The sequence below is a fragment of the Leuciscus leuciscus genome (assembly GCF_965113295.1).
Source record: "Leuciscus leuciscus genome assembly, chromosome: 6".
NCBI lineage: Eukaryota > Metazoa > Chordata > Actinopteri > Cypriniformes > Leuciscidae > Leuciscus > Leuciscus leuciscus.
The window spans coordinates 45,534,360-45,559,762 of record NC_138730.1 but is presented as its reverse complement, the minus strand read 5'-3'; the positions used below and the strand labels follow the sequence as shown (position 1 = coordinate 45,559,762).

At 35.8% G+C, this 25,403-nt stretch overlaps 1 protein-coding gene across 3 annotated transcripts in view; it reads left to right on the top strand.

Moving 5' to 3' along the window:
- ncana (neurocan a) overlaps nucleotides 1-25,403 on the top strand; it is an 86,988-nt gene that overhangs the window by 28,731 nt on the left and 32,854 nt on the right. The window contains exons 3-8 of one of the 3 annotated variants that reach the window (XM_082172976.1): nucleotides 11,306-11,680; nucleotides 14,778-14,952; nucleotides 16,951-17,078; nucleotides 18,651-18,932; nucleotides 21,457-21,558; nucleotides 22,588-23,025. In XM_082172976.1, coding sequence (XP_082029102.1) covers nucleotides 11,306-11,680; nucleotides 14,778-14,952; nucleotides 16,951-17,078; nucleotides 18,651-18,932; nucleotides 21,457-21,558; nucleotides 22,588-23,025 — 1,500 coding nt within the window. Of the gene's footprint in view, nucleotides 1-11,305; nucleotides 11,681-14,777; nucleotides 14,953-16,950; nucleotides 17,079-18,650; nucleotides 18,933-21,453; nucleotides 21,559-22,587; nucleotides 23,026-25,403 lie in introns of all 3 variants that reach the window. The other 2 variants (XM_082172975.1, XM_082172977.1) reach the window with 2 other exon arrangements.

Here is a 25,403-nt window from a genome sequence, read left to right as displayed (position 1 = left end):
AAAAGATTGTTTTTTAAAAGAAACACATCGCAGGTGAACCTCATTCTGCAAATCATCAGCACCTTCAGGTGCATCAAGTTACCAACATTGTGGAAACACCAGGAATAACACAACATACCATATATAATGTCCATGTGACCCTTATGAACAATAAATACAATTTCGAATTACATGATTTCATAAACAATTCAAAGGCAATAATTCATTTAGACCATTAGGGTATACTATTTGAACTGTATAAAGAAATTAATTTCAGAATACATGGTAAATACATTTTTACATGATTTCAATGACAAATAACATGATTTCATAAAAAACAATTCAAAGGCAATTCTTCATTTAAACCATTAGGGTATACTGTTTGAAGTGTATAAATCCAAAATGCCTCTCGCTGAAGAAGGTAACGCTCCCTATTTCCACCCCGTTGAAAAGGTTTAACTAACTCAATGCCTTGAAATTTCAAAGTACAGATATCATGTCCAAACTCATTAAAATGTCTCGCCACGGGTGACTTGATATCATGATTACGTATGTTACTTTTGTGTTCGTGTAATCTTGTTCTTAACTCTCTTTTTGTTTTACCAACATAACAGAGCCCACATGGGCATTTGAGCAAGTAAACAACAAAGGACGTACGGCAAGTAATTCTCCCTCTCACAGAGAATGTCTTGCCGGTCCGTGGATGTGAAAAGGAATTACCCATAATCATCGCATTACAATTAATGCAACTCCTACAAGGGAAATTGCCCGGATCAAGGGCTGTAAGCCAATTGGTAGGCGAAGTGTAAGAATCAGCTCTAACCAGCATATCTCTCAAATTACGTGATCTCTTATAAGCAAAAAGCGGAGGGTTTTGAAAAGTCTGGCCGATCTGTGTGTCACTCGATAAAATATGCCAATGTTTATTCACTATTGACTTGATCTTACCCGAAAGGGGAGAAAATGTCGTAGATAAGACAACTCGATTATCTGAAATGACTGTTTTTTTCTTAAAAAGTGATTCACGTTCAATACCACGTACCCTGTCCAAACTCAAGTCGAGATTCATATTATCGTAACCTTTTGAAAGGAACCGGTTATATACTACTTTCACCTGGTTTTCAAATTCTTCATCAGTACTACAAATCCTTCTTATACGCAAAAACTGACTATACGGGAGGCTTTTTTTCATAGATGGAGGGTGATAACTTTTAGAATGTAAAAAATTATTCTTATCTGTGGATTTACGATATACTGTCGTCTGAAGAGTCTGTCCAGTAGATCTAAAAACCTTAACATCAAGAAACGATATAGAAGACATACTGTATTCCAATGAAAATCGTATGGAGTCAATTCTGGAATTTAAGAATTCGTGAAATTGATTAAGTTCTTCAACTGTTCCACTAAAAACAAAAACTAAATTAAGCAAGTCATCGTGAAGAGGCAAAAAACAACGCAAGAAGTGCTCAAAATACGAAGTTCAGGCATTATTCAGAGTAGCATAAGCCCGATAAGCGAGAATTTACAGGAATATATACATATATATACTTTTTTTTTTTAAATTATGAGGTTAAGTGCTCACGGAAGAGAAGAGTTTTTAGCTCTTTTTGGAATGTTGTCATGGATTCTGCATTCCGGATGCCGGTGGGGAGATCATTCCACCAGCATGGAACTGTGAATGAGAATGTTCTGGAAAGTGATTTTTTGGCTCTCTGTGATGGGACCACGAGACGTCGCTCGTTGACCGATCGAAGGCTTCTGGTAGGGATGTAGACTTGTAGGAGTGAGTGAAAATAGGACGGAGCTGAGCCTGTGATAGATCTGTAAGCAAGTGTCAGTGCCTTGAACTTGGGCACTAATATATTGTCTGATAAATCTAAATCCCAATTTTTATATATAATTTATATTATATAATATTTATATAATTCATATAAACATTAACATTTATCGGCTCATATCGATACAGATAATTCTTTATATTTAAAAGCCAATAACTGATATATTGTCCGATAAATCTAAATCCAAATTTGTATATATAAGTTATATTATATTATATTATATTTATATAACTTATATAAACATTAACATATATCGGCTGATACCGATAACCGATAATTCTTTATATTTGAATGCCGATAATTAATATATTGTCCGATAAATCTAAATCCAAATTTTTATATATAATTGATATTATATAATATTTATATAATTCATATAAACATTAACATATATCGACTGATACCGATATGGTGGCCGATATATTGTGCATTCCTACTTTTTTCAGCGCAAAATAAAAATATATTTAGAAAAAAATTGTGTTTTTGTTCATGCAATGAAAGTCATTGGGGTCCGATATGTTTGGACTTTTTTTTATACGTTGCGAAGAAGAAAGCTATACAGGTTTGGAACAACATGAGGAAGTGTAAATGATGACAGAATGATAATTTTGGCTAATATATCTCTTGAAGACCCTGTTATCCGCTGAGATTAACATTGAGTGTTCGACACTGGATAGTGGTGTTTCAAAACCTTTTATGATCTGATCATTTAAACCACGATCTAGTGTTACTATTGTGCAGTCTTAGTCTCGGTCCTGTGTCAAATGCCCTTGTTAGTTTTGTCATATCTTGTCAACCTTGTCCTGTTTTTAGTCAAGTTTTAGTTGATTAAGTCTGGGTATTTTGGTCTAGTTGTGGTCTAGACTTATCATTTTATTCATACTAAACTGTTGGTAACACTTTAGTATGTGGAACACACATTCACTTATAACTGTGACTTCTGCCTCAATAAACTCCTAATTTACTGCTTATTAATAGTTAGTACGGTAGTTTTTGTAAGGTTTGAGTTTAGATATTGGGTCAGATTAAGGGATGTAGAATATGTTCATGCAGAATAAGGCATTAATATGTGCTTTATAAGTACTAATAAACAGCCGATATCCTAGTAATTTGCATGCTAATAAGCAACTATCGTTAATAGCGAGAACTGAACCCCAAAACAAAGTCAAGTCAAGTTTATTTGTATAGCGCTTTTCACAATACAGATTGTATCAAAGCAGCTTCACAGTATTAAATTAAAATAATACAACAAAGTTGGGTTTTTTTCAAGAGGAATTTATTGATTGATAAAATTAAATTAAATATCCCCAAAATATCCCCAACTGAGCAAGCCAAAGGCAACAGCTCAGAAAAAAAGTGTTACCGAAATGTTTTTACTAGTTTTAGTTTTAGTGAACAATAATAACCCTGTACCACAATTTGAAACACGTTTGAAAACGCGTACATATACAAAAAAAATTCGTAAAGTCCCCTGTAGTCTATAATTTTATCCCTTGAAACTCATCTTTGATCACCAAAATGACACATTTAAATATTTTTTCCTTGAAAAAAAAAATCTTTATGCCTTAAAATATCTTGACTGTAACTCGACACCCTTGCCTCATTTAGTATGCGTGGTTCTATGAATATGCAAATGAGCCCCGCCTCCACTCACTCACTCAGCTCAGAGATCCACTGGTTGACGATCACACGTTGATCTGATTGGTTACAAGGTAGTTTGTGACGTCAGAAACACCAGCGATTTCAAAGCGTGTGTTTGAGACTGTCTTTGGTTCACTGCAGTTTTAAGGAGGAAATACTCAGCAATGCTGTCGACTTATGAATTTACACATGCTTTGTCTTAAAGCATATTAAAAACACCACATACACACATAAACAACATTAAAAACTGGATTTACACCACAGGGGGACTTTGAATTCATGCGTATGTGATGCCTACAAATATTGCTGATGAAGGCATGTGACTTTGGTTTTTAACAGCTCACACAAACACTGTTATGACCCGTCAGTCGATGCAGAACCGTGCGCTGATTCTTTGTGCTCGTGCTGAATATATATATAATATATAATATATAATATACCCACCCGTCACCTCAGCCAAAGCCCTCCTACTGTTTAACCGGATCAGTGTGTGTGTGTGAGCGAACACAAAATGCTTCATAGGCCAAATGTTTTCACTGGCAGCTTCAGTTTCACTAGGCTCTTTAGCGATGGGTGGCCGTTCTGAAGGATGATGGGAAATCACTCCCTCCTGCCAGGACGATTTACGAGCCTGTGAATTCAGACCGGCCCTCTTCAGATCGGACCTCAGGATATACGAGAGGAGATTGCTGCTGTTTACTAAGAGTGTTAGGCTGCGAGTTAATGTAAAAACTGCTGACTTAAAGCGATAAACCGATGCGATAAAAATAACACACAAATAACGTTTCAAAATAAGTGTAAAAATGCACAGAAAAGGCAAATATTGTGCAGTTTTTATTGGTGCTTCTTGGCAGCTGAAATAAAAAATGATAATGATCCCATAATTTACTCGCCCTCAATCCATACTAGGTGTATATGACTTTCTTCTTTCAGCCGAACACAATCAGAGTTATATTAAATATTAATATAATATTTCATATAATATAATATCTGTTACCGGATGCCAGTGATTATAGTTTGTAAAGTTACAAAAATGGATATTTTTCTTACAAAAACGCATGCCTTTGCTTCAGAAGGCCTTTATTAACTCACTGGAGTCATATGGATTACTTTTATGATGAATGGATGAGCTTTTTAAAACACAGGCACTGTTCAATGCCATTATAAAGCTTGGAAGAGCCAGGATATTATTTAATATAACTCTGATTGTGATCGTCTGAAAGAAGAAAGTCATATACACCTAGTATGGCTTGAGGGTGAGTAAATTATAGGTTTAATTGAGATTTTTGGGTGAACTGTTCTCCAATCCTCCTGCATCTTGTGCAGTCTGGGCAGTGTTATGTTATATACTATTATAGTATTTATCAATATTTGGAATTACCTTTTTTATATTTTCAGTTTTCATTGTAATTTTAGTCAGTTTGTTACAGTATGTGCTTTTGTCATTTTTATTCGTTTTTTTATTTTTTTTTTATATATAAAATATTTATATTTAGCTTTAACACTATCATAGAATATATTCATATTTGGAATTACCTTTTATTTTTATATTTTCAGTTTTCATTTTCATTTTAGTTTTAATCATTTTGTTAAAAAAAAGATATATATTTCTGTTTAACTGTAATACTATTGTAGTACTTTTAATTTGAGTGTAAGTTTCAGTCATTTTTATGTGCATTTGTAAATTTGATTAGGTTTTTAATATTTTTATTTAGCTTTAATTTATATTTATTTCAGTTTTAGTCACTTTTTTAATGTATTTTGATGCCTTTACTTCAGTTAGTTGGCAAGGCAAGTTTTTCATGTAATATTTATCTTTTATTTCAGCTTGTTGTGTGAGTGTTTGATGGACATGATTTAGCCCAGAGTGAGTGTTCTCAGGATCAGTAGAGTCGAGGTGTGCAGCGGATCAGCAGGGCTTTGTGTTGTTACCGCTGCATGTTCGGACGGCTGGCGAATGAATCAGATTTAGCGTATCGAGCCGAGTGAGCGCCGTCCTCTCGTCGCTCCTGGTTACCGAGCAGCGGTCGCCATGGTTACGGATGATGAGGGCTGAGAGGTGTAAACTACTGCAGGTGCTGCTGTGTTTATTTGTGTGTGGAGCTGGCAAAGGTTATTCAGTTAATGCATTAATCTGTAACCCCCCTCTGGGAGTGTGTGTGTGTGTGTGTGTGTGTGTGTGTGTGTGTGTGTGTGTGTGTGTGTGTGTGTGTGTGTGTGTGTGTGTGTGTGTGTGTGTGTGTGTGTGTGTGTGTGTGTGTGTGTGTGTGTGTGTGTCAGCTACTGTGTCTGATGGAATCTTATTTATGAAAGCCACTGGCGAGATTGATTTTGGGAAGTGTGTAAATGTGATTATGGGCTGTATTCTCATGTTTGATATATGGGTGAAACTTGTCAACAGCGTGTCCAGCTCTTCTTTCACCCCAAAATATTAAAAACACACATATACTGTATATACTGTAAATACTGTATATGTGTGTTTTTATATTTTATATTTTCACTCAAATTCTTAATGTAATTCTTAATGCAATAAAGATAATGATTAAATTATCTAAATGGTTATAGACTAAGTCATGGTTGTATGCCCTGAATTTACTTATTTAAAAAAAACATATTGATATGTCATGTCTAATATACTTATATATGACATATTACTAATAAAAGTAAAAATATATAATTTTAAATTTATTTATAAAAATTTATTATTCTGAAATTAATAGAAAAATTTACTTTTATTATGCAATCAAATGCAATTAATTATAATATTCAATCAAATATGCAGTTACATTTAATTAATAATACAATGATGAAGATATAATAAATGTATATATTTAAATGGCATTTACATCTTTGTAAGTTTTTGTTTTGTTGCCTTTAATTTATACTCATGTAAATAAAATAAAAAATGTTGTAATAAGATAAGACACTAATACTGTAAAACATCATGGCAATGATAATTCATGGAGGAAATAGGCTTCATTTTCTATGATTTTTATAAATTTCGTGGTGAATCAGACATGTTTTGGTGATATTCACACGTACGCTAATGAGTTAGGAAAATTGGTTGGTTTTTGCAGAAAGACAAACCCGCGGAGGGTGAATCCAATCCATCTAAATGCAGATTTGAGCTTTCATCACTTACATCATTATTCAAACTCTGGGATATACACTCATCCCTAAATCCATATGGAATGAAGGAGCTGCAATAGATTTTCAATGCATTAACCGAGATTGTTCAGGTTGGCGAGGACTGGATTTGGGAGATTAGATTTCCTTTTCTTCCTTAATCACTTAAAGCAATATTCCAGGTTAATTACCATTTGATATCTGTGGACAGCATCTGTGTGTAAAAACCAGTGGGAAGTGTGTTTACAGTAATGCACTTCACCGCTAATAAATGTTTCAGATATGCATCTATCACAGAGTTCTGACAGTATAACAGCATCACACTAGTGTTCACAATGTTGGGGTCAGTAAGATTTACTAAATGCTGATTAAAGAAGTCGCTTCTGCTCACCAAGACTGCATTTATTTGACCAAAAATACAGTAAAATCAGCAATATTGTGAAATATTATTACAATTTTAAATAACTGTGTTCTATGTGAATAATTAGTAAAGTGTAATTTATATCCTGTGATCAAAGCTGAATATTCAGTATCATTACTCCAGTCTTCAGTGTCACATGATCCTCCACAAATCATTCTAATATGATGATTTGATGATTATTATCAATGTTGAAAACCGCTTCATATTTTTGTGGAAACCGTTGGTACATTATATTGTATTTTTATTGTTGGGAAACAATAAAAGTATTCATTTCTAACTGACCCGAGACTTTTAAAGGGCAGTGTGTACATCTTTAACTTCTAAAAATAAACTATAATACCAGCTTCAGATTTGAAACCCACTTTACTGTAAATGACTGTAAACACAGTTTCAGTGTTTCTACAGGCTAGGAAATGAGAGTGGTGGAAATGATTGTCTGTGGAGATGGAAAACATGACATGTCAGCCGCTCTTTATAGTTATAAATAACCTGGAGTATTTACAAAGATTTGTCAGTAATTGACTGAGTAATGATGTTGCATGTTTAAAACGGCAGTGGATCTCTCTCTTCTCTTCATTTTAGTCTGAAGTTCTGCAGGATACTTTTACATGTGTACACTTTGCATTTATGCGTTAAGCTTTTAGACAACAAAGGCTAGACTGTGTTTGTACTGTATATTTACAGTGCATTATGGGTATTTCATCTCTATTAAAGTGCCCCTATTATGCTTTTTTCAGATATTACTGTACCTTTCATGCAGTGTGTAATAAAGCTGTTTGTGAATGTAAAAGTTCACAGAGTTTCATAGATCAAAGTGCAGATCAATGGAGTTTTTGTCTCCTAAAAAAGAACTGAAACGAGTCGTCAGTAATTCAGTCTCACTTGGAACTAATTTGCATAATTCCAGCCTCTGGTCTTGATTGGCTGAACAGCATCTCTTAGCTCCTCCCTCAAACACTGTAGTGTATCTGAGACTGGAAGAGTTGGTGTTGTTCATGTGGAGAAGACGCTGTTTTCTGCTGACAAAGCAAATCCACTTTGATGAGATCGACACGGTAAAACTCACGCCATCGTTACTGTTCGTATCACTGAGTATCAAGAGCTGAGATTCAGATATGATAATGAGCGTTTGGTTTCGACCAATCACAGCAGACTTGGGCAGTCTGACCAATCAGAGCAGAGCAGCTCTCAGAGAGGCGGGGTTTAGAGAGACTGAATCTTCGAACGAACCGTTTCAGACACTGAGAGAAAAGAGCTGACGCTGCAGTGGAGATTATGAAGAAAATTAAAGTGATTTTGATCTTGGATGCGTGTAAACCTGTTGGAGACTCCAAAACAAAATTAGGAACTATTAAACTAGCATTATGGGGCACTTTAAGACTGTATCTACTGGGACCGGATGGAAACAGGTACTTAAATACCTTCAGACGCACATGAACACACATCAGACTGAGATCCAGTTAATAAGAGCATCTCTCAAAGTCCGTGACAGAGAGAATATAATGAGTTCAGCTGTAGATATTCCTTCTTTTCTTATAAAAGAACAAAATCACTCGAGTGTCGAAGTGTTGAGAGGCGAAGCTTCAAAGAGCGTCTTTGTGCTTTTCCACTCAACCTCTGAAGTGTTTGGAGAGTTTGTGTCTGTTTTAATGAAGTGTGTTGAGATGGAGAAGAGATGTTCAGGATGAAGAAAACATTATTTATGTGTTTTCTGTGTTTGACTCTTGAGGACGTTACAAAGGCTTTTGCTGTAATAACCCGAGGAACTTTTCTTCTGAAATCTTAATTTGTCTTGATGTAAAATAAAAATGTCCATATTTGCTTCCTTGAATCACACTCACGCTCTTGTGAATGATTCATAATTGCATGTATTTCCAAAGTAGAAATATTTGTCTTCAGAATCTTTCATCAAAATATAATAACTTTCTCCTCCTATCCTTTCCTTCTCAGCTGAAATCATCTGGACTACACAGGTTATTAGTTATTGTTAAATCAGGGTTATTATCGTTAACTTAAACTATATCATCATATCGTCCAGCCTTAAAACTTGTATCGTTTTTTTGTCAGTGTTTATTTAAAAAACATCCAATTATGCAGAATATACGATGGTAAATATTGAATTGATGAGTTGTCAATACAATCTACAACAATACAACATATAGGGAATGATTTTACTCCTAAATTCAGCTTATTGAGACACAATGAAACTGCAAATCCACATTTCTAGATCCTGATCCAGATGTTTCTGTGAATTACAGCGATTCATTTGCTTCTGATCTGAAGCTTTCTGCAGTCTGTACAAATATACCTCAGGTTTCTTGTCAAATGTAGTTGTACAGACGATCTCAAAGCTCTTCCCCGTTTTAGACGTGTTTTGTGTGTTTTTCATGCTGAAAACCAATGTGGTCACTCGGTGTGTGTGTAATCGCAGTCACTCCGGCCGACGGTGACGTCACACACACACAACCTCTATTAGCCTAGGACACCACAGTAAACATTGCAGATTTCAGCTTTAAATGAACCCTCTGGTTCTCTTTACGTGTCGGTCAAAAATGATTTTATTTCAATGCAATTAATTTACTATATTTTAGTTTGATAATGTTTTTTATTTAATATTTGGTATTTTTAGGGGATTTTATGGTACTAAATTATATTTACGCTGTATTTATAATCCATTTATTCACTTTTTGAGCATAGACCTGAAAATGTAATTTCCAACTTAAACTGTGATGAATCTTGAATGCTTTAGAGCTCAGACTGAAGTTTGATCTCTTTTCAAAGATGACACTTGGCAGATTATTGCTGAAGTGAAAAAAGTTTTTTTTTAAATTAAAGAATTTTACGTTTATTGTTATGAAAAACGTGCAAAAATACTATTTTAAATTTTTATATGAATTTTATATTTTCAAAAACATGTTTTACTCTAAAACTGTGAGAAAATCAAAGCCATAAATCAAAACAAGTTGTGTTCAAAATGGTAGCCTGATTTCTCAAAAAATGATCTTTCAGTGAGTGTGTGTTCGGCTGCAGTACCGAACGCTTCCACTAGAGGAAATTCGTCTCCAGTAATTTCCAATGCGCTCATTTTTGACGGCGAGGAGCACAAGTGGGACTATTTTTTCAGGACTATTTAACCTGTTCGAATAATGTCCATGATTTATTAAATTTTTTGGGGGTTCACACAGCAAGTGCCAAAACCTTTACCAAATTTCATAGAATTCCGATGAAGAAATTTTTTTTATAAAAAACAAATGTAACATTTTTCCGAAGAGCACCAGAGGGTTAAACCTGTTCATTTCTTTCTACATCAACCTATTTATTCACTTTTTGAGCATAGACCTGGAAATGAAATTTCCAACTTAAAGCTGCCGTCGGCAAGTCTGGCAGATTGGGTCGATTAGCCAAAATTTTGAATGTTTACAACTCTCATCATGCCCCTCCCCACTACCAGCGAGCACCCTCCCATCGAGGTCGTGCTCGTCAGTGCGTCACTGTGCGTGTGTACCTGATTTTCTGTGAACGCGTCCGTCTCTTCGGTCTCTTCAGCATCTATCATCAACACCATGGACTCGGAGGTAGGCTGCCCTGGCTAATCTATCCATATATAGCAATAACCGAGGAATTGGAAGCTTGTTAGTAGATTTTCTCTCCGCCATCACGCGTCATGCAATCTCCAGGCGAACTTCAGGCGTGGCGTGTGCATGTGATATTAACGTGCGTGAGTGAGGGGGGATCTGTGGCGTGTGCACGACCTGTGATTGACAGTCAGATATCACACCCCCCTGCGCTGATTGGACCTGATGAAGCGGGAGCGCTGCATTTTTGCAAAACAAATAACACTCTCCAGGTGGAGTTAGAAGCTCGGGTTTTTTTCTAAAACCACCTTATTTATGTTGTTCTGTCGGATTATAGTGTCGATTACACTGAATATGATCAAAAAAATGTTGCCGACGGCAGCTTTAAACTGTGGTAAATCTTAAATGCTTTAGAGCTCAGACTGAAGTTTGATCTCTTTTCAAACACTTAGCAGATTATTGCTGAAGTGAAAAAAGTTACAGATATTTGACGTTTATTGTTATGAAAAATGTGCAAAAATACTATTTTAAATATTTTTTTTCAGGACCATTTAACCTCTTCCAATCATGTCCATGATTTTTAATTAAATTTTTTTATTTTTGGGGGTTCACACAGCAAGTGCCAAAACCTTTACCAAGTTTCGGACCATTCAGATGAAAAAAACAAATGTACCATTTTTCCGAAGCGTTCTTAAACCTGTTGATGTGTTCCTCCTCTCTGGCAGGCGTGACTGAAGCCGAGACTCTGGTGACCGTCCGGAGAGTGACCCATCCTCCCTTACGCCGCCCGCTGGCAGAGTCTGCGCTCCTCCCGTGTGTGTTCACCCTGACGCCAGCCCTAGTCCCGGGACACGGCCCCTACATCCACTGGACCCGCGGCTCAGGGGCCCGGGAGAGGACGGTGCTGTCGGCCCGGGACGGGGTGGTCCGGGTTCACCAGGCGTACGCGGGTCGGGTCAGTCTGCCCGGATACTCCGACAACCACCTGAACGCGTCGCTGGCACTCGATCACCTCCGGGCCAATGACTCCGGGACTTTCCGATGCCACGTCGCTCTGGGAGACAGTTACGAGCAGGACACAGTCAACCTGGAGATCACAGGTCAGATCCAAACATTACTTCACATGAGTTAACTAACAATGAGCAATACATTTGTTACAGTATTTATTCATCTTTGTTAATATTAGTTAATAAAAATACAGCTGTTTGTTCATGTTAGTTCACAGTGCATTAACTATTGTTAACAAACACAACCTTTGATTTTAATAACGTATTAGTAAATGCTCAAATTAATATTAACTAAGATTAATAAATGCTGTAAATAAATTGTTCATTCTTAGTTCATGTTAACTAACGTAGTTAACTAATGAACCTTATTGTAAAGTGTTACCCATATTTGATAGCATTACACACAGGATAAAATATGAATGAAACAGTGTTGTTATTGTTAATTGAAATAAAGCTGAAATAGACTCAAATGTAAATATTAGATGAAAAAGTTTCATTATTAAAAATAAAACTGAAACAAATATAAATTCAAGCTAAATAGAAAAAACTAAAAATCACAAAAACTGAAAATCGAAATGAACTGAAAATATAAAAATAAAAGCTCATTCAAAATATTTATAAATACTGTAATAGTATATACATAATAATACCTTAATTTGTGAACAAGGGCTATAATTTAAAATTAAATCTTTATTAAAAAAATAGATAATATTTTGGTGGGGTTTTTTTTTAATAATATTTATCAAATATTATATATATTTTTAATATCTTATTTACATAGCACTTTTTGCAATTTAGACCTTGTTTCAAATTAGCTTTCCAGAATTTGTGAACAAGGGCTAGAAATTAACAGTTTAAATCTATAATAATAATTTTTTTAATTATTTATATAAATGATAAAAGTGCTAAAAAAATATTATAAATGCATAACATTTTGGTGTTTTCAAATATAATTTTTATAATATTTATAAAATATTTTAATTTGTATATGTTATTTATATGGCACTTTTCACAATGGACATTACAGAAAAGCATTACTGTAATTATGTAAGGTGCTCAGTTAGCAGTTCAGATAAAAGAAAATGAAAGCTTCATATATTGGTCTGTAGATCCCCAGTGAGCGAGTCAAGCTGGTTATGAAAGTCGTTTGGCAAGGCTAAAGAACGTGACCACATCTTAAACCAGAACATCAGTTTTCTGATAAAGATTCTGGAAATCTGCCGGCCGGCTCTTTAACGATTCTCAGAGTCTGCTGTGAATTAATTACCCCCTCATTACATCGATTCAGACTGTCAATATCACACTCATTTGAGGTTTTTCCCTAATTTCCCTAATTTCCCGTCTAACTTTAGCTCTGAGATCTGAGGATCTAATTAACTGGTTAATTGGCCATAATAAGTCTTTAATTAGAACGATCTGATTGATTACCTGAATTGCAAATGAGATCATGAGGAAAACAGGTGACGCTTAACAAGGGAAATTACAATTACAACTGCAGATAAATCATCTGAAATGTTCTACATATATAATGTACAGCTGTAAAACACAATGATATTCGGTAATATTACTGATTTAACTGACACTGATCTGGACAATGACTCTAAAGGTTGGAATAAACTACATGATTTTTGCAAGTCAACAATAGTTGTCAAAAGTCTGGAGATTTCTGGGCGGTCGGAGTTGACAGATTTAGCAGAAACTGACGTGGTTTTGATGGACGAATACTTGGTTTCAGACAGAGATCACGATCCTGAACAGACAACTAAACAAAACAACGTAATTTACTAGAGGTTCTTACAGAATGTTAATTGCTGCAGTCTATTTAAAATGTTTAATTAATCTAAATGAGTTATTAAAAAAAACTGGGTTGAATGAATGATTCAATGACTCACTTATAAATCCTTCACTTGTTTCATTACTGGATGAATCAGTGCTTTTTGAACGAATCTCTTAAAGGGATACTTCACCGATTAGCATTGAGCTTTGTATCAGTAGAAACCCGGTAGTATTTTGGAGTGACCGTGCTTCCCTCCCTCATGTCCCCCTGAGATGAGAGATTTCTGTATTGTGTGTCTGGAAAAAAACCTCAGATGACACAAAAATCATCATTTATCGTCATCAGAGGCTCTTTAGTCCAAAGGCGAGAGACTACAGCCAATAGGAGGAGCTCGTCCCGCATGTCCTCAACCCGCCCATAGGGGGATCTCACGATAAAACACCGTCTTTTCAGTTTCCAGTCGACTAGTAGCCTAGCTGTATCATTTCTCCCGATACTGCCCTCTGTAACCGGGAGGCGTGGCTTGGGAGTGTCCTCGTAGGGCAGCGAAGCAAGTGCATTCTGGGAGTTGTTGTCTTTCATCCACATGAGCCAAAATACATTTTCTGGCTTTTCTCAGTCTAGAAGGCACCAACTTCTAAAATAATTTCACATTTCTAATACATAAATGACCCAATTTAAATACACTTTCATCTTTCCAGCGGTGAAATATCCCTTTAAATGAATGATTCAATGACAAATACATGTTTAACAGTCACTTGCCGCCACCTACTGGTGTAACGATGTATCGATACAATCTTTATTTGAAGCACAAAGTCACTTTCAAAAGGTGATTTACTCTATTTTGATCACTATTGTAGACATCAGTGTTTATATACGAACTATAAACTTTTATCCCAGTTCTGTTATATTCTGAAATATTGTAGGCTAACACAGAAATAACAATATACACACACACACACACACACACACACACACACACACACACACACACACACACACACACACACACACATACATATATTATATATACAGTATATATATATGTACACACACACACATATAGTATGTTATATAAACACTTTTATGCAGTTAATCAATTTGACAAATACACATACATGTATGTTTATATATGTAACATCTTGTTCCTTCATATGGCTCTATGTACAGCAGAAAGACAATAAATCTCATGTATCTTGACTTGATATCACAGCCAAAATGATCAAATCTGAACGGTTTTGACTGCTTTTAAAATAAAATCAGGTATAAGAAACATGCAGATTATTAAAGAAACACTAATATTGGCCAACAGCATCCACTGTCCCGAGAGCTTTACCTGTGCCGGTCCACAGAAAGCGTTCTCAGCTAACGAACTGTGTGTTGATATGTGTGTGTGTGTGTGTGTGTTCTCAGGTGTGGTGTTTCACTACCGTTCTCCTGCGGATGGATATTCCCTGTCGTATGCGGAGGCCGTGCGAGCGTGCGAGGATAATTCAGCTCAGATTGCCTCGGTTGAGCAGTTGTGGGCCGCGTTTCACTCCAGTATGAACAACTGTGAGGCCGGCTGGCTCAAAGACCAGAGCGTCAGGTCAGCAACACCAGTGAACCAGAGTTACATCTCATGCATGTCAAGTCAAGTCACCTTCATTTATACTGCGCTTTTAACAATATAGACTGTTTCAAAGCAGCTTTACAGTGATAATAGGAAATTACAGTCACAGATTGTTTTGGCTTTACAGCAGCTCTAGAATAAAGTTATTGTCCAGATAAAGTTAGTTTTGATTGTTTCACCTCCATTGCAAAGATCATTAGTTATTAACTTACGGGCCGCTAACACGACACTGTAAGGGTGGATCTCCTGCAGAGGTTCAGGCTGCAAGACTGCCGGATGACTAAAGAAACATTATTAGCAAGATGGTCGAAAACTGTACATTTCTTGTCTATTCCACCCACTGCTACTTATACCAGCGACGGAAATAAGCGCAGTTACAATAGCTAAATATGTGGGAGAGCGTTGCTGTAGAGAGTGGCGATATTGTATTGCAATAGGTAGCACTTCAAAGTCAATAGCAAATCAGAACTATTTAGCACATAATTTGCAATTGAAAGGGTTTAATGACAACATATGGTTATGGTTACACTTAAAATAGTTACAAAAATAGATGTGATAATTTATACCATTAATTGTACCCAGCATAAATGTAAAATGTTACCAGAGAGAGAGAGAGAGAGAGAGAGAGAGAGAAGGGTTTAGAAAAGAGGGGAGAGTGAGAGAGAGAGAGAGAGAGAGAGAGAAGAGGGTCAAGAAAAGAGAGGAGAGAGCGATCCAAAGCCAAGAAGGGCCCGAGAATCAAAAAAGCCAGAGCATCAAAGAGACAGAGCAACAGTTACGATCTTCTTTTATCCTTTCCCTGATCATGTGACTTTAACCCAAATGTGAGATGTTCAAACTGACCAATCAGATAATTACAACTTCCCCCACTGTACTAAAGGTGTGACAGGTGTGACCGATCGACCCGAAGTACACACATCTTGTCCTTCAGGCCTTGATCACTATCAGCCCCTCGGTGCCTTTAGAGACCCAAATGGTCCTTGGGGAAAGAGGGGGTGGACAACAGTAAAGCAAATGTCTTTGTTCATTTCAAATATCTTGGATTATTTTCAATCCTACACCACCGTTCCAACAGAAACCCTTGATGCGCTCCGGCCGCTCGTCCGCACGGCAACAGTGTCTGATGCTCGAGAACGCAGACCTTGAAATCGGTTCCAAGGTGCAAGCCTTGAAAATTTTTGCAAATTAAACATTTCTAAAAAGCATGTCTAGTTATTCTCACCTCCATCTATTATGAAAGGCTCCCTTTGCCATAATGCAGGTACATTATTTATTAGCATCTCCATGACAACAGTATTTGTTGTCAGAGAATCTTCAGATCAGAGATCTCCTGCCAGATATGTGTGTGTGTGTGTGTGTGTGTGTGTGTGTGTGTGTGTGTGTGTGTGTGTGTGTGTGTGTGTGTGTGTGTGCCACAGCCTGAGAGACTAATGTGTGTGTCTGACCTCAGTGTGGAAATTACACTGTTAATTTGTACAATTAATTTAATTTGTACATTCAATTTTAAGTTACACTGTATGTTAAAATATTTTATCATTTTGATGTCTTTATAATTATTCTATGTATTCCAAGCTTTGGCAATATTGTATTATGTACAGTCATGCCAATAAAGCAATTTTGATTTGATTTGACAAAAATATAAACATAAGGGTGATAAACAAGTGGGTCCAAAACTCTTGAATGATCTTTTTCCGTCTCAGTTAGATCCGCCAAATCTATAATTGCTCTCAAATTTAGGCTAAAATCTCAGGCTATGTGAGAACACTCATGAAGGGGTTTATATCTGTGTCTGGTTTATGTGCTTCTATGTATTTTTAGCATTATCTATTAACTGTTCTTCTTTATTGATAAGCACTTTGGGCAACTCGTGTTGCATTAAACTGTGTTATATAAGAATAAACAAACAAAAAAACGATATTTACATATGGATTGGTCTGGATTTCGTCTGATCTCACACTTGTCTCCTCTCCACAGGTATCCCGTACAGACACCGGAGCTCGGTTGCTTTGGACACACTGAGTTTTCTCGTGGAGTGAGGAATTATGGGAAACGGGACCCTTCGGAATTGTTTGACGTGTACTGTTTCGCCAATGACATGCAAGGTGAGCTTCTGGAAAACATGTTTTAAAGGGCTCATCGGATGCAAAATTCACTTTTATATGGTGTTTGCATATACATGTGTCTTTGCAGTTTATGTGTCTTTTACACAACCACCATACAATAAAAAAAAAAAAAATTTTTATCCTCAAAAAGCCTAAACCATACCTGTCAACATTGGGATTTGAAAATAAGGGAAATTTTCCACAGCCGATTCTAAAGATGTTATTGGTCGTGTGAATCACAGTACTGATTGCCTACACCAATCACTGATCCCGAAACCTACCCGTCATTGTAACCTTAACCAGTGAAATTACTGCAGGGCGGGATTTCCGCTTAACTGGTTTGCGCCCGGTGGGATTTTTATTTTATTTTTATTTTTTTATAGAAAGATTAAAAATACGGGAGAAATACGGGAAAATATTTAAACGGGATGATAGCGAGATAGCAAGGTAAAATACGGGAGAATCCCGTGAAAAACAGGAGGGTTGACAGGTATGCTAAACACTCTCAATAATCAAGCCGTTTGGATTTCCTGAGCAATATGATGTCATATTGGGTGAGCAGTTGCTCATTATCATTTAAAGAGACATGCACCTCATTATCATTTAAAGAGACATGCACCTCATTATCATTTAAAGAAACATGCACCGAAACGGGTCACTGTGAACAGAGCTGTTTTTGAGGAGGTAAAAATGGTGTTGTTTTACACAATCATTGAGGAATTTTAACCAAAATATGTTACAAACTTTACATGAAGACCCTAAAGAATCATACCAACTTGTGGAAAATGGGCATCCGATGACCCCTTTAATGTATTAATATACTATATGTATTAATATACTGCTTTGATATGCTTTGAAACACTAACACACTAACTAACTAACTATAATTATTATTATAAATATTATTAATCTTTTTTTATTAATTGTAAATTATGTATTAATATTATATTAAATATTTATTTAAGTATTTATTTGATGTAGTATTTTATTTAAGGATAAACTAACTAACTAACTAACTTTAATTATTATTATAAATATGATTAATTATTATTATTAATTCATTTTATATTAATTGTATATTTTGTATTGATATTATATTAAATAGGTATTTATTTACTAAATAGTATATAATGTAGTATATTATTTATGCATTAAATACATAATTATATTACATTATTTATTTACTTGATATATTATTTATTTATTTACCAAAAAAATACATTTACATAATAATATACTATTTACTAAATACATAATTTAATATATAAGTATGCATAATATGTCATTAAAATATAATAATAAATAAACAAACAAACAAACAAACAAATAAATAAATAATAATATTTTTTTATTATATATATTTTAGATTATGTATTAATTTTATATATTAAATATTTTTTGATTTATTAAATATACAACACAATATACTTTAATGTTAGCAAATGAACCTTATTGTAAAGTGTTCCCCATGTATTCTAAACTCCTGGTTTATGTGTTGTGACATTAAAACCCACAAGCCATCAAGTCGAGTCGAACCTCCCTCACACCGGTTCTGGTCCTGTGTCTCTCCAGGTGAGGTGTTCCCCGTCTCCGTCCCGGATAAACTGACCCGTGCCTCGGCCTCTTCTCACTGCGAGTCCTCAGGAGGCCGGCTGGCCAGCGTGGGTCAGCTCTATCTGGCCTGGAGATCCGGCCTGGATCACTGTGAGCCGGGCTGGGTGTCTGACGGGAGCGTGAGGTCTTCCATCAGAGCGCTTCGGTCCGAGTGTCCCGGAGGAGAACCGGGCGTCACAACCGTTCCATCAACAGAACTGAGAAACGGATCCGCTCGCTTTGATGCGTTCTGCTATCGAGGTACACAGAAGGAAAATGGTACAAAAGCTGTCACTGGGATGGTACCCTTTAAAAAGGTTCTAATTTTTACTATTTTAGGGCGTTTCCACAGCTGAGAGTCGCACGAGGTCCGAACCAACGTTCATGTTTTGATACATTTTATACATTCGGTAAGTTTTGGATTGGTTTCACAGTGCAATTATGCGAGCGCACTAAAGCACTTTACATGACATGTGTCCTGTCGTCATCATCTCTGTGGGCTGCATCTCGACACTGATTGGTCTGTAAACGGACGTGTGTCTGACGTCAGCGTGATGTCAGTTCGGCGAGTAACTTTGACAGGAATGAATGAAGAGACGCGTATCATTCCCACTATACTGTTATTATTACAGCATTACTCCCTGCAGCTCCAGCTATACTCGAGGCTTGCTCACATCCGCCAAATGAACGTCCTCGTCGTGTGAACATTTCATCGTCTCCGGCAGGAAAGGAGGAGAAGACTCGAGCAATCCTGCGGGAACCACCGGCACTTCCTGTAAATGTTCTGAAAGTCCGAACCAAACAGAAGATTCGGTCACACTAGAACGAACCAAACCTTTGTTCAGTTTGATCCGGACCGAGACTACCTCTTCTCGTCTGTTTGATCCGGATCGTGGTCCGGGGGAGAGTTCACACCTGTCATTTTGATTCGGATCAAACTGAAAAGTCAGAAAATCCGGACCAAACAAGGTAGGTGTGAAAGTGCCCTAAGGTACTGATATGTACACTTTTGGTACCAATATTACATACCTTTGAGGTATACTAATATGCACACAAAGGTGTACCTTTTGAAAGGGTACCTCCCCAGTGACATCTTTTGTAGCTTTCTCTCTGAGAGTGTGTGCGTTATATATTCACTCATGCGTTATAGCGGCTGCTCTCTGTTATAGGGGTGTAACGATTCCCTCATGTCACGATCCGATACATATCACGATACTGAACTCACGGTACGATATTATTGCGATACTCCAAGACATATGGTTAAAGGTTAACAAAAAATTAACCGTTGATTAAAATGCTAAATTTGGTATTACATTGTGTGTGTAAATGAATAGTCTCAGACTTGGTGCTGAAACCCAAAGCACAGGACAATAGAGACACCAGAATAACAATATTCATGATTCTGAAGCTGAAAAGACAGAATTATTATAGATGAATATGCATTTCTGCATTTGCATATGCCCATTGCTTCATTATACATTATATGCAACATTATATATAGTAGTTTAATGTAGTACTGACACTAAAACTCTGAAAACTTGAATTTTTTCTCACTCATTTTTAACTATCCATCCACGATACATATTGTTGCATTTTTGTATTGCGATATATTGTGACACGATATATTGTTACACCCCTACTGTATTATGGTCATTTTATAGATCTAGGGATGCAGTGGGGATTTGATCATGGTTAAGAGATGTTGTTAACCATGATGATGATGTGAGTCGAAACACGTATTACTGGAGATGTTCGGCATAATGCAAAATGTCTACAGTGTATTGCATAATATTTTTAACAACTTCAATGTTGCATGTTTAATTCAACAAAAGCCATTCAGCTTTCATTTTCGAAATATATATATATATATATATATATATATTTAATTTTCAAAACCAATTTAAAATAAATAAAATCTATTATTATTATTATTATATTTTAATATAATATCTGTTTTACTTATATTAATTGTTTATTATATATAAATATTGTTTTAAATATTTATTTACTTAATAAATAAATAAATATACTATATACTGTATACTATTAAGTGTACTATGTATTAAATAAATAAATATTGTAATATTTAATATTAATACATTATATATAATTTAAATAATACAATAATAGTAATAATAATATTTGTCAAGTGCCATTCAGCTGTCATAAATAATTTTATATATAATATTAATACATAATATATAATTAAAATAATAGTAATAATAATATTCAGCAAGTTTTACATTTTATTAACCAATTTATTATTGTTATTAATATTATTATAATTATATTTTAATATAATTATTTATATTATTGTAATATAATGATTAAAGTAAGTGTATATTATGTTTTAAATATTTATTTATTTACTAAATAAATACATATACTAAATAATATACTATTAAGTATACTATGTTTTAAATAAATAGTTTCATATATAATATTAATAAATAATATATAATTAAAATAACAGTAGTAATGATATTCAGCACTTGCCGTTCAGCTGTCATCTTGGAAATAAAGATATTTAGTATTTTTTAAACCAATTTTGATGTTTAAAAGTCACTGGAAACACTGGAAATGCAAAGTCAAGTCAAATGCATGGCTTTATGAGACAATATCTCTCACCATTTTTATACACTTTGACACATACACATATAGATTTATTTATCTGTCCCTGGTAATCGAACCCGTGACCTTGACGTCGCGTGCATGTGCTCGACCACTCGAGTAATGTGTTTAGAGAGAGAAACGGCAGTAATTGAATTGAATCCGTCGACAGCAGAGAAACCGCAGAAGGCTGTGACGGGCATCATGAAGTCCTTGCTGAGACCGTGGAGGTACATGACCGGAGACGACGCATCCCGATCTCACTCGGCCACCACTGGTACAATTCATTTACACACTCCACATTCAGCATTAACCAGTGGATTATCTGTTCAGTCACCGTCACTTATGCTGAGTCCACATTTCTATATACTAAATCCATCAAAACATCTTGTTTGTTATTGGTAAAGGGAGCATATTCTACCTCATATGTCCACTTTTAATATCAGTCAAGGTTTTTGCATAGAAAATAGTCATCATTTTGATTGTCAGGTCCATTCTTCAGCTTCTCTTTAGAACAGGGTTAATGTTTTGATTGATAATTAAACTCTGCTGATTTAAATATATCACCAAAGCGATGTTGCATATTTTTAAAAGTTAGAATGGTTTGAAAACTATAAGGAAAATCAGTAATATTTTCCACCAAAAGTCATGGAGTTACAGTATATAAATTAGAATTTATACAAAACTTAATGTTACATCGATCCTTTCTACCGAGTTTTCAAAAGATCAAAAGAAATGAATACTTTCATTCAGTAAGGATGCATTAAATTTATCAAAAGTGACAGTAAAGACATTTATAATGTTAATAATGTAAATAAATGCTGTTCTTTTGAACTTTCTATTCATCAAAGAATCCTGAGAAATAAAAAGTATCACGGTTTTCACAAAAATATGAAGCTGTTTTGAACATTGATAATAATCATAAATGTTTCTCGAGCATCAAATCATCATATTAGAATGATTTCTGAAGGATCATGTGACACTGAAGACTAAAGCAATGATGTTGAAAACACAGTTATAAATGACATTTTTCAATATATTCACACAAAAACAGCCATTTTAAATTGGAATATTATTTCACAATACTCCTGTTTTTTTTTCCCAAAAAGAGAAAAAAATCGTACTGACCCCAAACTCTTGAATGGTAATGCATGTTGTTAAAATTTGTTATTTCACATAACTGCCATGCAAAGAGCGAGTTAAATCTGAACTATCCTGTTTCATTTGGAAATGTCACATATTGAAAGTAAACAGTGTTGTTTTTCCATGTTAAACCTAATGAAGCTCCTCTCTGACTGTGTTCCAGACGCACAGTCGGATCTTCCCGACCTTCATCCCACTAACTGGACCGGACGGGTGGATTTGGACAAAGATTTGGATCTGCACATGGCCGCCGAAGCCCCCGAGCTCTCAGACGAGTATCTGACGGCCCGTCTCCGAGCTGGAGACACGTCTCTGGACTGGAGCGGACAGTTGGACTCGTTCCCAGACGGAGAACAGGTGGTTCCGGCTCCGGGGTCAGATCCGGGTCCTGGAGGCTCGGCCACAGAAGAAGAGGATGAAGATCTATCCGGTCAGTCTGTCAGTCCTACAGCTCCTCAAGGAAAGAGCAAGAGTTCTCTCAACAACATCGTCAGCTCATTGTGGAAACCCTGGAGCTACTTGACAGGAAGTGATGCGGAGGCGACAACCAAGAGTGTGACGCCCGTGATGGACACACAAACCACTGCCACTCCTGACTCAGGTGACTATTATGAGCATCTTTCTTTAGTGTGTAATGTTGCTGAGTTCTTCTCCATATCAGTGTCAGTGTTTCTGAACTCCTGAAACGCCTCCATTGTAGTCTTGAGTTTCTTCCGGGAACGAACACGTCACAATATTCCTCATTATAATAATTAATACACAGAATAAAGGGGCGGGGCCTGGTTGAGTTAGTTAGTAGTGTGTTAAACTGGGGGTTGTGGTAAGGGGCGGGACATTTCCCAAACATACTCGAAGCGCTCGACCAATCACAACACACTGATCCAGCCGACCAATCAGAGCACAGTGTGCTTTTCAGAAGGAGGAGCTTCATAGAGACAGGAACTAAACAGAGCGTTACTGACAGACTGGGAAGAGAGGATATTAAAGTCCCCCTGTGGTGAAAATCCAGTTTGATCCAAAATCCAATGTGTGATCGTCAACCAGTGGATCTCTGAGCTGAGTGAGTGAGTGGAGGCGGGGCTCATTTGCATATTCATAGAACCGCGTATACTAAATGAGGCAAGGGTGTCAAGTTACAGTCAAGATATTTTAAGGCATGAAGAAAAAAAAAAATTTGTGTCACCATTTTGGTGATCAAAGATGAGTTTTAAGGGATAAAATTATTGACTTCATGGAGACTTTAAAAAGTATTTATCTGTATATTCCTGTAGAAACATATGAATAAAAAAAGTGTCCATCCATCCCAAGTCGAGGAAGCCTGAACGCTAAACTTTCAAGATAATACTTCAGTTAGTGTCCTTTCTGCCTTCATTAATACAGATACCTTGTCTGGTCCAAACTGAACCCGACAGCATTAATGTTTAACGTCAAATGGAAACTTAGGCCTGTCGCCTACATTATTAAAGTCCATTTTCCATGAAGACAGAATTTGGGCTCTGTCCCAGTGGAAGCTTCATAATTGAGGGTTGAAAGCCAGAGACGGGAAAACTGCTACCACACTGTTCACTTATGTACGCTAACTGTACGCTTGAATACTTTGTGTGGTTTATTCTGCTGATATACCAAATATACATGGGACCTTGTGTATAAAACTTTCCAGTGATTTCATCCTGAAAGTGTATACACACACAAAAGCTTGAATCTGCGCAAAATTCCCTTTATAAATCCCAGTCAGCGGATAGTGACAATACAATTGTCACTGACAAACAAAACAATCTAAACAAATCTAAATTCATATATTTTTTGTTTAACTTCTGGATAATTACTTTATATTATTTGAGTGCTTAACTCCATTATTAATGAGAGTGCGATATTTCATCTAAATGTGTATATATATAAACAAATAAAAACAGTTTTTAAATCATTCTGTTGTGCACAAATGGTGTGCACATATTTACGCTGAGTTTTTTTTTATAAATCCAAATATATGCGTGTAAATGATGTATAAACATTGCGTATGCACAAAAAGGGCATTGAAATGTGCGAACATAACATTTATACTGTACATTAGGCACCTTGTCTGTTCGAAAAGCTACTGCGCTCCCTACCGCATTTAAGACAGACTATTTCACCCAATATTTGTTATTTTAGTTTATTATGTGGAGAATTTCAGCCCACTCATCCATTAAGATCTGCTTTAGGCCAGAAACAAGTACACAAATGAAGCCGCGAGCATTTGGCCTGAAGGCGTACTTAGATTATTAGCTTCTAGCAATGCGAGATTAATTTCACACACAGTTCTTAACTGAATGCAAGTAGATGTGCTGGCCAAGTGCTTATGTACTTGCTTTAAGTTTGTTTTTCTGCATTGCCTATATAGAAGCAAGGCAGCTCACTAGGTTTAAAATCACATTTGATGTAAAATACCCATTGCTTTTCATCCATCAGCTGGTTCTTCTATGTTTTAATAAAGAATCAATGTTATTTCAGTATTATATATATATATAACACCTCATTGGGTGTTTTTATTTCAGTTTTATGTTTTTGTAATTTTTGTACTGCAACTCGTTTTAATTTAAGTTAACATTTCTTTTTCCTTTCTTTCTTTCTTTCTTTCTTTCTTTCTTTCTTTCTTTCTTTCTTTCTTTCTTTCTTTCTTTCTTTCTGCTTTATTTTAATGAACAAAAACTACTTTTTTAATAGTTTTAGTTTTAGGCTTTTGCCCAGATTTTTGCCCCAATTTGAGTCAATGCCCAGATGCCAAAAGTTAGAGCCATTTTTAGCTTCAAACCTGAATTCCATCCAGTCAGACTTAGAAGAGATCAAACACGCTTGATATTTTGAGCCGATTTTAGAACGCATTGTTTTCATTTGTCATGCGTCTCCTAGTAATGTGTTTTTGCTTGAGTTTGTGTGTCGTTTAGTGAATACTGCTCAGTTAGAAAGACAGCAAGTGCATGATGCCTGTGAAATCTGTTC